The 15111-nt window shown below is 35.6% G+C and overlaps 1 protein-coding gene across 4 annotated transcripts in view; it reads right to left on the bottom strand.

The window, feature by feature from the left end:
- Myo9a (myosin IXA) overlaps window positions 1-15111 on the bottom strand; it is a 227184-nt gene that overhangs the window by 34101 nt on the left and 177972 nt on the right. For all 4 annotated transcript variants that reach the window (XM_023712466.1, XM_023712464.1, XM_023712465.1 and 1 more), the window contains 5 exons: window positions 14235-14423; window positions 12228-12275; window positions 5431-5542; window positions 2691-2752; window positions 859-1051 (listed from right to left, as the gene is read on the bottom strand). In XM_023712466.1, coding sequence (XP_023568234.1) covers window positions 859-1051; window positions 2691-2752; window positions 5431-5542; window positions 12228-12275; window positions 14235-14423 — 604 coding nt within the window. The remainder of the gene's footprint in view (window positions 1-858; window positions 1052-2690; window positions 2753-5430; window positions 5543-12227; window positions 12276-14234; window positions 14424-15111) is intronic.

Genomic DNA, 15111 nt, shown 5'->3' with positions numbered 1-15111 from the left:
TCAGAAGGAGCAGACAGGAAAGGGAAGGAAAAGGGACAAAAGAACCAAAAAGAATTCAGATGTATTATGTACATGTACCAACTCCCCAAAACAAATGTAATCATTAAATACTACAAACATACACTAATAAAAATATTTTAAGAGAACTGTTCTTTTCTAATAGTAACAGACTTGAGTAGAAGTTGAGAATGAAACCAAAGTCAACCCCTTGCATACATTCCAGGACAGGATAGAGCTTTCGACAGGCAAATGCTCAGCTTACTACTGGTTTAAAACTATGTCATGTTGTAAGGCAGGAAAAGGCACTGAAAAGAGCAACATCGGAGTCAGAATCATGCAGACTACCAGGCAAGAAGATTAGCTATGGATTCAAGAGATATTAAATCCCAACATGGAGACACTGGTCATTGGTCTTCATAACAAGAGCCTCTGTAAGCATCAAGTCTCTTAATCTGTACATGAGGTGAATAATATGCTTAGTTCAAAGATTTAATTATTAAAAAAATCATTTAGCACTGTCTCGTGTCACCAACAACTGCTATCTAATATGTCTGGTCCTAATTTATTTTCTTCATAAATTAGAGGCATCAGGCTTTTAGTGGGATATTTTAAAGACTAAATGAGATGTTTATAAAGTACCTATCAATGCCTTGTGCAAATGACATACCTGATACATGTGTATGGAATTAATCAGCATAAAACCAAAGTTTCTTTAGAAAGACACAAAATGAGAGGACTACAGAAAATACTACATTCTTCTGTTTTTAGGATCAATAAACATATGATGACAACTGAAGAGCCTGAAATTACTGATGTAAATAAAAGTATTTGGTCTTGATTTGGAGGGCACCGTCTTACCTGTATCTAGACCTTGTCGAAGCTCCTTGATTTTATTAGTCGAGCCAGACTTGCGATAAATACCTTCTGTATAAAGTCCATGCATTTCAATGTAGTTTATGAGCTTTTCTACTACTAAAGGAACAGTTCGGTCCTCATTGGTCAAACGGGAGAGTTCAACCCCAAATTGTCGAGGTGACAGTTCTGGATCATACTAAATGGAAGATAATTTTTCTTTTCAAATGCATTGAACATCTTCAAACACGTTTAGTCAGTTCTTTAAGGAAGCTACTTTTGATTTCCCTGAAGTTTTTTTGAGAACAGTTGTATTAGGAAAAAGGGAACTATAGTTAAATAAGTTATAATACTAATATCAATTCTTGCCTATTAGGAACTCCCCAAAGAAAACAAACAGAAACTGGGCATGGTGGCACACATCTGTAATCCCAGTACTCACAAAGTCTGAGGCAGGGGCATCACTGCAAGTATGAGGCCAGCCTGGACTACATAGTGAGTGCAGGGTGAGCCTGACCTACAGGGCAAGACCATCTCAAAAAACTAAACCAAACCAAAACAAAAAAACCAACCCCTGAAAAAAAAGAAAGAAAACAAGTAGCGAACAGAGGCAGTAGTAATGGGCTGCTACTTTCTAGCTGTCTAATATCTCTCCATAAAAAGCGAGTATTGGTTTTGAAGGAGGTTGTGTTTCATATGCAAACATCTTGAACATTTAGCAGGTACTATTAGAAAATCCACTGGTTTCATATGAATCAGAGAGGTCAGTAATTTCTGAAGCATAAAAATGCTTTTATATTTCAAAGATAAGCTTTACGGAAGTTTCCTGAAAATTGATTTCATAACCATAGGCAGAAAAGCTAATCCAGATTGGGTCATGGTTAGTGTTATAACTCCCTATCTACTCTACCAGTGTTAATACTGTCAGGTCTTATTAACTATATAGCTTTTGTGACTACAACACAACTGCTTATCCTCAATAATTTGAAGTAACTCACAGAAAAGAAAAAAGGCCAGGTATCTCTGAGACTAAAACCTTTTGTCATTTCTCTCACCCAACATAGCAGCCTATCTGTTGCCACACTTCTTTGCTCCGTACACCATATGCAACAAGCACACACATTTATGTAACAGTTTAGATTCACATATATGGCAATTAGTGTATTATTAATAAAAAATGTATTTATACATCAATAAAGCCCTAGAATTTTTTTTTTTAAATTTGTCTCCTTGATGCATTAAGACTCAGTATGTTTTAGATCTCTGTGTGATCAAGTAGATACATGTGAAACCACAAATTATGTTGGTGCACTATGCTATTTATGTTTAACTTCATTCATCTTTTATTGTAGTCTACTACATTAAGAAGGACATTTCCTAAGAAGACTTAAAGAGTGTTTTTTAAAAAATGCTTCAAATTGTGGCTTGTAAAAAAAAAAAAAAAAAGAAGAAGAAAAATAAAAAGAAAAATAGGATGGGCCAGGGAGATAGCTCAGTGGCTTAAGTGCCTCCCTGGCAAGTACAAGGTCCCAAGTTCAATCCCCCGTACCAAAAAAAAAGAAAAATTGTGCCTTAGAAAAGCAATCTATTGATTTAGCTTACCTACAGTAAAGGTAAAATAGTTTCAGGAAAATCAATTAAGCTATACATACACACGCCCCTACATATGCGTGAGCTGCAACATGATATGATACTTTTTTTTTTTTTTTACTGTAATTTCTGCCCTAAAAATTTGAAGATCTTTATTCTGTAAAACACTAAAGAGGCTTTGATTTCTTTTCATGTGCACAAAGACCTACAGATATGTTGTTTGTTAGGGACAGGTGATAACTTCTTACCTTTTTAGAGCACTTGGCTGTGGTTTTCAGACAACACTTCTTATGGCAAGCATACTTACATACTGAAAAACAGGTTAGGAATGTAGCATTTTTAGATATTTGCAACTCAATGACAAGAATTTGTCATATTTGTATCTTCAAAACTTTTTTCTTTAGAGGTGACTGCTCTCCCTCCCCACCACACACCACTTTTTACTGTGTGAACCATTAAGAGGGATTTTTAACCCACTTTCCTGGGGAAAATACATCTAACATTTCTATGACTATCAATTCTTTCAGGAATGCCTGTCCTGTTCCTGAAGTTAACTCCCAAATTCCAACAGGGAAATTGCCTATCTGTGTGGTTTGATTCACAAATTGGTGTTAAATCTTTTCCTGGGTGCCTTATAGCCTGCTAAAATGCCAGAAATGCCTTAAGAATCACTCCCATGAGGAAGGAAGGCATTACTGTCAAAGATGTGCCTCACTGAAATAAAATCAGGTAGTACATTAAAATAGAGGAAAGGCCTCATCTTTTATCTCCTAAAGGTCTAGAACAGAGCTCTGTAAGAACCAGAATATTAAAAAGAGAAGTTATGATTGGGAAGATGAAACAAAAACTTCAGAGCAAAAACACTTTCTTGGAGTGGTAGCTAACAGGGTGTGTAGATAGCTGGTAAGTACGGAGAGAGAGACACTTGAGGATACAATGAGCAAAGCTGGCTTATGTCATTCTCCTTCACCAGCTCTGGCTCCTGCATACCAATATCTGGATATCTTGAGTTCTAAAGTATAAATTTGCTTTCAAAGCTATAATCAAGTAGGTGAGTTGATGTCACTGTACTGGTGAAATTACTGTGAAAAGTATTAATTATTAATTAAAATTACTAAATTATTGATTTAAGAAAATTAATTCCATGAAGTTATAAAAAGTCAAATTTCTTAAGCTTTCAGCATTGTATCACAGAAGAAATGACTCTAAACCTTCAAGAATTGTACTAACAAATGGTGAAGTACATTTGTTTTTCTTTTTTTTTTTAAATTGTATTTGGTACAGGGTCTCACTATACAGCTTGTACTCACATTGATCCTGTTTTCAGCCTCCTCAGAGCTGGGATTACAGTGGTACACCACCATACCCAGTCTTGGTGGCTGCTCAGTATGCCCAGGGGCGGGGCCAGTGCAGCATGTGGTACCAAGGATCAAACCCCGGTCCCAGCACTTGCCTAAGCAGGCACTTAGTTCACTGAGCTATTTTGCCAGCCCATAAAGTACATTTCAATCTACTCCTACTTTCACTCTTCATAATTTTTTAGATCCTTAATAAAATGAAAAGAAGTGCTTGTTTTGGTAGAAAACATATTAAACTGGAATGACACAGAGATCTGACAAAGGCTTTTGGGCAAGACTAATATACAATTTGATGAAGCAGTCCATTATTTTAAAAAAACAACTTAAAAAGGAGAAAACTGTTGTTGAACCACAAAACCAGGTAACAGACCTAAGAAATTGGCAATTTTGCTATAGTAAAATGACTTTTCTTATTGTTGGAATACTGATCCTGTAACAGAAAATGCCCCCTGCCCCAGCCAGTATACTTCAGTTTCTTACTTGCCCAGGTAATAGTTTCTGTTTCAGGTCTGGCTGCTCATCTCTCTCAGAAATAGATGGTCACTGTGACACAGAGCTGGTCACTATGATGCATATTGTAAGAATCGATCCCCAGTTAATAAGCCATTCTGCCTCTATACTTCCTTCTTGTTTATCTCACATAAGCCCTCAACCAGAGCCTGACCTTCTGAGGAACAATAGATTCCTAGTGAGTGCCTGTCTGACATAAAATAAATCTGCCTGCAAATCCTGGGTATTGTTTTGGTGTTTCTTTTTGCTATAGCAGTCCCAGTCCTGCCTAATATTTCCTTCATTCAATTCTGGTCTACTAGTAAAAGCAAAGCCTCACAGAATTACTGATTATTTTAAGAACAAATAATATATGGGAGGCATGTGTGAGCTGAAGCCACAATCAAGGTGACCTGTGAGAAATCTCTTCTCACATTTCAGGATTTACATATTTTGATGAATGAGCTATAGCTGAGAAAGTACCTTTTTGGCTAGTAACTAAGAATCCATCCATCCATCCATCCATCCATCCATTCATCCACCCACCCACCCATCAGTACATGCATCTACCCAACAAATATTTATAACAACCCATTATGTGCCAGAAATGTTCTATGCATGAGTAAAACAGAAGACACAGATAAGTCTCTATCCTAATCTCTAGAGATCAGGATAAGACTGAAAATCAAGAAAACAAATGAATATTTAGTATCATTTCATACTAACATACTGCAGTTTAACCAAAGTAACACTTCAATGAAAGGTAGTAATAAGTGTTACAAGGACTATCAAATCAGAGAAAGGGATTATTAGAGAATAGGGTTATGGTTTATGTAGGAGACTAAGCAAAGAGCTCTGAAGAGGAGGTAACATGGGTGAAGACATGAATTCGCTGAAAATGAAATCATTCTTAAATGTGGGGTAGAAACAGTTCAGACAGAGTGAGCTTGCAAAGACCATGTAACAGCAAGTGTCTTGTTTGGATACAGAAAATGAGTAAAGCAGAACATAACACTAACAGGATTTTTTAAAAGTAGGTAGTATCAACTATTCTCTCATGCTAAAGAAGACAGAAGAAAACTCAAGGATATAGGGATGTTAGGTACTTTTAAAAAATTCCTGAAAGATCTCTCATACTTACATTTGCAAACTGAGGCTCGGTCCATTATCCATATCAAAGAAGAACAATATTCACAGTATGTAGGGATGCTATATTGGGTGGCCTTAAAGACATGACCATTGTGTTCTTCCACCTGAGTGGAAAAAGTCAACTGTTTATTTTAAAGCCAATATGCTAAATGCTTCCCTAATGTGGTCAGCAAATGGTAAATCCTCCTATCCCTTCCAAACTCTTCACACTAGACACTTATTCCAGGTGGAGAGGTCTTCTGAGAAGTAACATGTATGACTCTTGCTTTCAAAAAGCTAACAAGATTGATAAGTATCAATTTATATAAAAAAAATGAAGCAGTGCACCAACACAGCTGCTCTCTTATGCGACTGAGTCTGCATGCTCAGTTCAAGGCAGCAGTTCTCACATCTGCTTCCTTTTGTTTTAGCCCTGGGACCTTTTCCTCTTTGAAAATTACTGATAACTCAAAAGAATTCTGCTCCCTGAGAACTCTAGTAACTAGAAATAAAGATTTTTAAAAAAGTGAAGGTATTTTTCATGAACTTGTGGAAGCTGTCATGAAAGACAATGTCATCTTTAAAGCAAAACCACAAGAGAAAACAGGACTATAGTTCTCCATTTTTGTAAATCTCTTGAATGTCTGGCTTGCTGAAAGACACCTGGACTCTGCTCCATTTCTACACTTGATCAACTTCAGTGTGTAACTGAGCTTGAACACTATTTTAATAGCCCTCTCAGACAATGATACTATGCCAGGACTTAACAAATGATTAATAAAAATATGAATATAAGGGAGAGGGAAGGGAAAAGAGAGGAAGGGAATGAAAAAGGAAGGGAGAGGGAAGAGGGGAGGGAGATAAAAAAACAGAATTCAAGAGGTATTGTAAGGGCTGGCAAGATAGCTCAACAGGCTTAAGTGCCCTTTGGCAAGCTCAGGGACCAGGGTTTGATTCCTGGTCCTACATGCCATGCCAGCCCTGCCCCCGGAGCCAGCTGAGCCAGCAACAGAATCCGGGCATGGTGGTGCATGCCTGTGATCCCAGCACTGTGGAGGCTAAAAACAGGAGGATCACTATGAGTCTGAGCTGCACAGTGAAGACCCTGTACCAAATACATAAATGAAAAAAAAAAAGAGGCATTATATACATGTACCAACTCCCCATGGTGAATGTAACCATGATGTGCTAAAAATAAAAATTAAAAAAATATGAATTAAAAACACGTATCAGTCTAATAAAAGAGGGAAAAAACCCAAATCAATGCAACAAGAAATGAGAATGTTAAAAATCACAATGGACACTGCCTAAATCAGCAAAATTAACTCCTTTAAGCCTATATGTCAATAAAATTGGAGACTAGAGAACAAATGCATAGATTTCTAGATATATACTAATAACCAAAATGAAACCAAGACTTAAAAACACTAAATAATCCAATAAAAATCAATGACATAAAAGGAATAATAAAACCCTACCCAATAAAATGAACCATGTCTGGATGGATCACTATTGAATTGTATAAAAATTTCAATGAAGATCCAACACCAATACTCCTTATACTCGTTAGTAAAACTGAAAGGGAAGGAGTATGCCTAGTGTCTTTCTTGGAAGCTACTATTATTCTGATTCCAAAACCAAACATGGATCCAATCAAAAAAGGAGAATTATAAACCAACCTCTTAATGAACATACATGCAAAATCCTCAAGAAGACAAATGCAAAGAATTTAACAAATCTTCAAAAAGATCATACATCATGACCAAAAACATGCTAAAGATGCAAGGATGGTTCAACATATACAAATCAATAAAAGTTATATATTACAGAAACAGAAACAAGAACCAAAATCATATGATTTCATCTCAAAAGATGTAGAAAAAACTTGACAAAATCCAACATCCTTGTACTATTAAAAAAAACATGGAAAACACAGGTATTAGAAGGACCTTATCTATATTTGATTAAAGGCATTTATGACAAACCTATGGTCAACATCATAGTCAATGGAGAAAAACTGAAAACTTTCCCTCTAAAATCAGGAACAAGGGGCCAGCCAGATAGTTTAGAGGATTAAAGTGTCTGCTTAGGCAGACGCAGGGGTCAGAGGTTCCATTCCTGGCTTGCCATGCTGGCCCCATTCCCAAGGCGCACTGAGATGGCGACTGAAACTGGGTATAGTGGCATGCGCCTATAATCCCAGTGCTTAGGAAGCGGAAAACAGGAGAATTACTACAAGTGATTCTGTGTAGTGAGACCCTGTAGACCCTGGAAACAACCCCCCACCCGTACTAAATAAAAATAAAATCAAGAATAAGACCAGTAAGTCCATTATCATGACTCATGTTCAACACAGCACCTCAAACATTAGCAACAGCAATTAAGAAAAAGAAATAAAAGACATATACAGGAAAGGAAGAAATCAAAGTATAATTTTCTGCAGATAAGATGATCCCTTACATAGAATACACACAAATCCCACCAAAAGAATAACCAAATTTAAAAATGTAGGATACAAAAATCAATAGTGTTGTATACTAATAATGAACCCCTAAGAAAGAAATTAGGAAAACAAATACATCATAGCATTAAGAATAATTAATTTAGGAATTAACCTAAGGAAATGAAAGATCTAACAAAAACTCTGAAAAAGGAATCAAACAAGACATTAGTGTTCCAGGGATATAGCTTAGCAGCACAGTGCCTGCCTGACAAGTATGAGGTCATGAGTTCAGCTACCAGTAGAAAAAAAAAAAAAAAAAAGGTAAAGGACAAAACAGAAAAAAGAATTCAGAAGACATCAGACAATGAAAAGATATTCCCTGTTCCTGGAAAGACAGAACCTATACAGTCAAAATGGCCATATTTCCAAAATCAATACACAGATTTGGTATAACTGCAATCAAAATCACAGCTGCTTTCCTTACAGAACTAGAGAAACTGATCCTAAAATTCATATGGAACCAGAAGAGACTCAGAATAGCAAAAGTAACTCTGGTTAAAAGGAGCAAAGCAGAAGGCATTATTGTCCTGGGCTTGAAGTTACATTACAAAGGTACAGTGATAAAAACCTCACGGTATTGGTAAAAAACAGGATCAATAGAACACAGGAGGATGCAGAAACAAACCCAAACACATTCAGCCATTTGATCTTTGACAAAGGGACCAAACACATACATTAGAGAAAAGATAGTCTCTTAAACAGTGTTTGAAAAACTGGCTATCCCCATGCAGAAGACTAAATCTAGACCAATATCTCTTACCATGTAGTAAACTAAATCAAAAGGGGTCAAAGAATTAAACATTAAAACAGAAATAACCTGCTCAAAAAATAAAACAGGTAAAACTATTGAGAACAAAAGGCACAAACAAGGACTTTCTTATAGAGCCATGTAACACAGGAAACAGTACCAAGAATCAACAAATGGGAAGATATCAAATTTAAACACTTCTGAACAGCAACAGAAAATGAGAAAAAAAAAATTTGCTAGTCATTCCTTAAACAGAGAACTAATATCTAGACTATATAAAGAATAAAAAAAATTAGCCCCAAGTTAAAAAAAAAACCAATAAAAAGTAGGTAACTGAAATGGACATACATTTCACACAAAAAGTACAAATGGCTAACAAATACATGAAGAAATGTTCAACATCAACATCACTGGCCATTAGAGAAATGCAAAACAAAGCAACACTGCAATTCTACCTTACTCCCAAATGGTCATCATCAAGAAATTAAATTAATAACAAATGCTAATGAGGCTTAAAGAGAAAAAAAGAATACCTGTACATTGTTACTAGAGATGTAAATCAGTACAATTACCATCGAAATCAGTATGGAGATTTCTCAAAAAACTAAATCTAGAGTTCCATTTGACCCAGCAGTTCCCCATCTAGGTATCATCCGCAAAAGAGTTAAAAGACACTATAGTACAATGACACATGCATACCATGTTTGTAGCAGTGCAATTCATAATAGCTAACTTTTGGAAGCAGCCTGCATCTCCATCAACATATGAGTGGATTAAATAAAATGCTTTTACACACAGTGGAGTACTGCTCTGCTATAAAGAAAGATCAGCTTGAGTCATCTGTAGGAAGGTGAATATACCTTGAGACCATAATGGTAAGACACTCAAGGTTAAATATTGCATGGTTTCTTTTATATGGGAAACCAAAATTATAAATAAAGAGCAAAATAAAATAGGAAGTAGGGAGATAGATCTTCCTCAAATGGAAAGGAGATCAAGAGGTGGAGAGGAAGGGGGAGGGAGAGAAGGAAAAGGAGATAATGAAAGGAATCAAGATTTGTATACATGTACCATCTCCACATGAGAAATGAAATCATTCTGCACTACATATATGTAGTAATAAAGAAAAAACCTTTCAATAAACTTAATGTTCTGTGACATTAGATATTGTTTTCACCATCGTTGAAACTTAAAATTTTAACCTTCAAACACAATAAGAAAAAAAGGCACAGTTGAATAGAAAATATTTGTAAGTCATATATTGTATTTGATAAAATACTTTCTCAATATATAATGAAATATAACAGAAGTCAACCCAATTAAAAATGGTCAAAATACTGAATAGAAATTTCATTAAAGGGAAGTATAAAAGGCTAACAGACACTGAAAATATGTATTTATAGTATTATCATTAGTTATGTACAAAAGGCAAACTCAAACTAAATCTTACCTACTAGATGATTTAGTATTTAGGAGTGTATTACATCATACTCTCTAGAATGGCTATAGCAAAGGAAAATAATAAGCACTGATGAAAATGTAGAAAGACAAGAGACAGGAAAAGGAATATTGCAGGACTGTCCTGCTTCAAGGTTGTATATGGTGAGATTTTTGGACTTATGTGTAAACATAAGAAGTATATAATTCTTTATGCCTATTTTTAAAATATATTCTAATTTTAAAATGTTTTTTATCATATTCTGTAGGGACTTAAAGTTCAACATATCAATACTCAATGAAAAATATCTGTTCCATATTATGCCTAAGATGTTTGATATTCAGACAGATAGTGAGGTTAAGCTTAACAGCTTAAGTTGTACGGTAATAACAATAAGCTTGTCTTCTGGATGGTTAACAACCTAAGTTTGCAGACTAAAATTAGAGAAAAAGGAGGGCTGCAAGGAAAGCCAACATTTTGGCCCTAGCCTTCTAAGGTCAATTAAGACTCAGAACATAGGAGAACCTGTACTATAACGTCATATAACTCAGTAGTGTCCCAAATTTTCTGATCAAGGAGATTATGGGGCCAAAGAGGAAAGTGATCAATAATGTAGAGTGTGCCTAAGGAGAGTCACATGGGGAGAAAACACTCTCTCATGCTTTCACAGAGAGCACATTGGCCAAGCAATGGCCGTGACTCATCCACATGGCTGACACTGACAAAAGTTCTACAATCTGAGGTACAGGATCTCGGGATAAATCCTGAGGGGATTTCACTGACCTTATCAGACCCAAAAGCTACAACTCTTGTTGCATAGGTCCTGCTTTACCTTGGTCTTAACCATCCAGCAGAAACGTATAAAAACGAAATATAAGAAGTAAAGCCATGCTGTTGTGTTGAGCTGTAGGGGACTCAGGTCAACAATTTCTGAGATTGCCAGTGAAGCAGAAGACCCAATACTATTATGGGCTACTGGACTCTTTTAGAATATTTTACTGAGTTTACACACCTATAATATTCAAATAACGGAACTTAACAAAAAAAGGGTACACAGATGAATGTCCATTTTGTATCTGTGTATTCAAAGTGGTTAGGATAGGTATATAGTTACATTCTCTTGATGAATAGAGCGATTTGTTCTAATGGTGTTTGTAAACAGAATATCATGTCTGTATCACATATAGCAATTAACCACTAGGAAGAATGTATGCAATGTGTGAATTATTATTGAAACTGTCCTACCAATTTGATTTGAAACTGTCTCATTGCTATTTGTTTACCAATAAAATTGTGGGGAAAAAAATAAAGTGGGTTTTGTATGTACCAAAAAAAAAAAAAAAAGAAAGAAAAAGAAAATGTAGAAAGAACAGAATTCTCTGAACTATACAGTAGTATAGTCACATGGAAAACAGTCTGACAGTTTCTGAAAATTTTAACCTTCAGAGTTATCAAATGATCCAGAGATTAAACTCTCAGGTTTATATCTAAGAGAACACAAAACATTTGAGCATAAAAAGACTTATACATGAGTGTTCACAGAAGCACTATTCTTAATATTCAAAAAGCAACCCAAACATATATGAATTGATATGGATGAAAAAAATATGATATATATACATAATAGAATTCTGTTCAGAAATAAAAAAATGAACTACTAATATATGCAGCAAGGATGGACCTCAAAAACATGCTAATAATCCATATGCAAAAACCCATATATTATATGCTTTAATTCATATGAAATGTTCCCAGAAAGCAACACTATAAAAATATCCCTAGTCAGAAAAGAAATTGTTCTTATACCTTTATAAGCAAACATTTTAAGTTGCCTGCTATTTTAGGAAGCCATCACTGAAAACAACACCTGTCACAAAATTGAGGACCCATCTGTCATCCTAAATAATTTTTAAAACATATGATTTAACATTTTCACACTGGGGCCTTAATTTGTACACCTTGCTGCTGGGCAGGTGGCTTGAACGGTTCAAGCTCACAGGAGCATGGTAAGTACCCAACAAACCTATTCCTTCAATCCAGTATATCCAGAGAAACACTATGCGATATTCAACACATTGATCTAAAAGTTTGTTTTTATAACACAAAAACCAGAAGACTTACCAAGTCAGTTTCTTTTTTCCTTCTTTTCTTTCTTTCAGCCTTTGGCACCTGGCAAGAGTAAAGAGAAATAAAGAAATTGAGGTAACAAAGACTAACATCTTTTCTTCTTTGCAAATGTTGTGCTATTGCTCAGCAGGTAGTAACTTCTTATTCTTTAAAAGAAAATGTATAGTGCTAATAAAAGCAACAAAATGGAAAGATACACAACGATGCTTTTGAAATCTCAGTTCTGTCCAGAAGACAACATCATTACTTATGCACGTGACTATTTTAACCATTGGTTATTAATTTTAAAAATTTTACTTTCTACCTTTTTCCTAGAAAACTACTACAGAGCTAAATTTTAAAAGGTATCTGAGATACAGGACAGCTCTTTTGTATATAAATTTCCTAATGATTACAATATACAAGATCTGAACCTGTTCTTTAAAATTTATAAACACAAGTAATGATACAATCAAGATATATAGGAATGTTTAAAATTTAAAAAAATTATTACAGTAAAATACACTGTCATAAAGCTCCCTCAAAATATTCTGCCTCGCTTTGAACTCACTTATTACACTGTTCTTTTCACTTTCTAAATTAGTTCTAAAATTCTCTTTTCTGAGTGACTTTATTTTTATTTTACTGAGACAAGATCTCATATATAGTACAGGTTGGCCTTGAACTCTTGATGATCCCTCCTGTCTTGGCCTCCCAAATACTGGGATTACAGGTCATGCCCAGCTTGTGACTTTAGGAGGTGTGATACAACACAGAGTGAATCCTGTGTGATCTCATGGAAAGGAAAGCTGGTAAAAGAAAATTTATGATGCATACTCATCTACTTTATTCACTGGATCTGGTACCCTGTGATGGCATGCTCTTCCCCAAAGTCAAAATGAGCATCAAAAAGTAAATGTTTTAGATTGATTCAGATATTAAGGGAGTTCTGACAATGCAATTAGAGACAGCCATGAAACAGGATTCCAGCATTGCTTTGGAAAATGGAAAAGCTATGGGACAATAAGCTCTGAAAAAGAGGAATTTTGGGCTGGGGAGATAGCTTGCGGGTCTAAGCACCTGCCTGGCAAGCACCAAGGACCCAGGTTTGATTCTCAGTACCATATGCTGTGCCGGCCCTGGAATCCCGAGCAAGCTATCCTGGCCACCAAAACCAGGCATGGTTGCACACACCTGCAATCCCAGTGCTGGGGAGGCTGACATGGGAGGACCACTACTAGTCTGAGCTGTGTAGAGAGACCCTGTATCAAATGAATGAATGAATGAATTAAATCTTTTTTTAAAATAGAATATTTTGAGGGGGATAATTAGTTGTCTTTTACTCTTATACAGGCTTAAGCATATTTGCCATATTTTTTGATAATACCTTGTCAGTACAAATCTTTTGTATGAAATAACAACCTTAAGCTTATAGACATACTTTCCTAAAAACTTATTCAAGAGAAAGTATAATTTATGAGACCTTAAGACTACTACAGGGCCAGAGAGATGGCTCAATAGAATAAGCGCTTCCCTGGCAAGTGCAAGGGCCTGAGTTCAATCTGCAGTTCCACCAAAAAAAAAAAAAAAAAAAAAGAAATGTTTTTAACCAATGTTTTTCAAAGGAAATTCAGGTACTTAAAAGCTGTCACCTTATATGCTTCACTCAGTGAAGAATGCACTCATTACAGAGGATTTAGAAAATATAGTCTCATAAGCTGGGCCTGGTTATGCACCTTGTAGTCCTAGGGAAGCTGAGACAGGTGGGTTGTACGTTCAAGTTTAGTTTGGGCAATAAGCGACACATCAAGACCCTCTCTCAGGGAAAAAATAAAATAAATAAAAAAGGACTGGAGCCATATTGCTCAGTGTGATGATCTGGAGTTGTTCAAAGGATCTACAGTAATGCTTAGATGGTATGTTTTCTGTAAATGTTTTTCTTGAATATCAGAGGTCCTAAACAGATTCTTAAAAAGAATGCATTGTCAAATCTTTTTAGGTATCCAAACATATCACATTTACCTTGGTGACCATGTTATCAGAAGTCTTGAATTCATTCATGTATTCATCTAAAAATACTTTAAAGGTGTTAACCCAAACTCTCACTGGAGATTCACTCCAGTCACGCTGCTCAAGCCTCATGGTCTTTTCCAGGATCTGCTCAAACAGTGCATAGAGGTCTTTATACCGTATGCTCTTCCCATCATCCATCTAAGACAATAAGAAATGTAAGGTTTATGAGGAATTCTTTAACACACTTTTGGGGGACCACACATGATGGCTGTACCATGCCACAGATAGGACAGTCATGCACATACCACCAGTGGTTTAAGCTGGTGGAAATACGTTAAATATGGAAGTCTAAATAAACTTGTAATGAGTAATACTGTATTTAGAATAAAGATTAAGCTCCTGATATACTTTCTGGTAACCATGGTTGTGGGGGTCACATGGTATCTCAAACTTCCACTCTAGTATAGAACCAGAACCAGAAAAAACCTAAGTTTTGGGATGCTTGCTGGGGATAGAGCTCAGCGCTATCAGTGCCTGCCTGGCAAGCACAAGGTCCTGAGTTTAATCCCTGATACCACAAAAACAAATAAACGAAAAATAAATAAAATCAAAGTTTTTGAAAAGGCCTAGAAGTTTAGATAATGTAGTAACTGGGCAAGTCCTAAGAAATGCTCCCTTAAGTTTGGTTTTCTAATTTTATATAAGTATAAAATTATAAAACTATTTTAGACAGTTTTACTTTAAAATATAAAGACTATATACTTGGGTCTCTGCCCAGTGATACATCAGGTAACCTTTAACTTACTTTCTGAATAAGACTGACGAGCTTAGAAAGGCCCTGTTATTGCATAGGAATCAAGTGGAATTCCCTGTAATTCACTTAAAT

This window comes from Octodon degus, unplaced genomic scaffold (assembly GCF_000260255.1).
Source record: "Octodon degus isolate 3935 unplaced genomic scaffold, OctDeg1.0 scaffold00026, whole genome shotgun sequence".
NCBI lineage: Eukaryota > Metazoa > Chordata > Mammalia > Rodentia > Octodontidae > Octodon > Octodon degus.
Note: the sequence above shows the minus strand (reverse complement) of the source record. Positions and strands in the feature narration are given on the sequence as shown.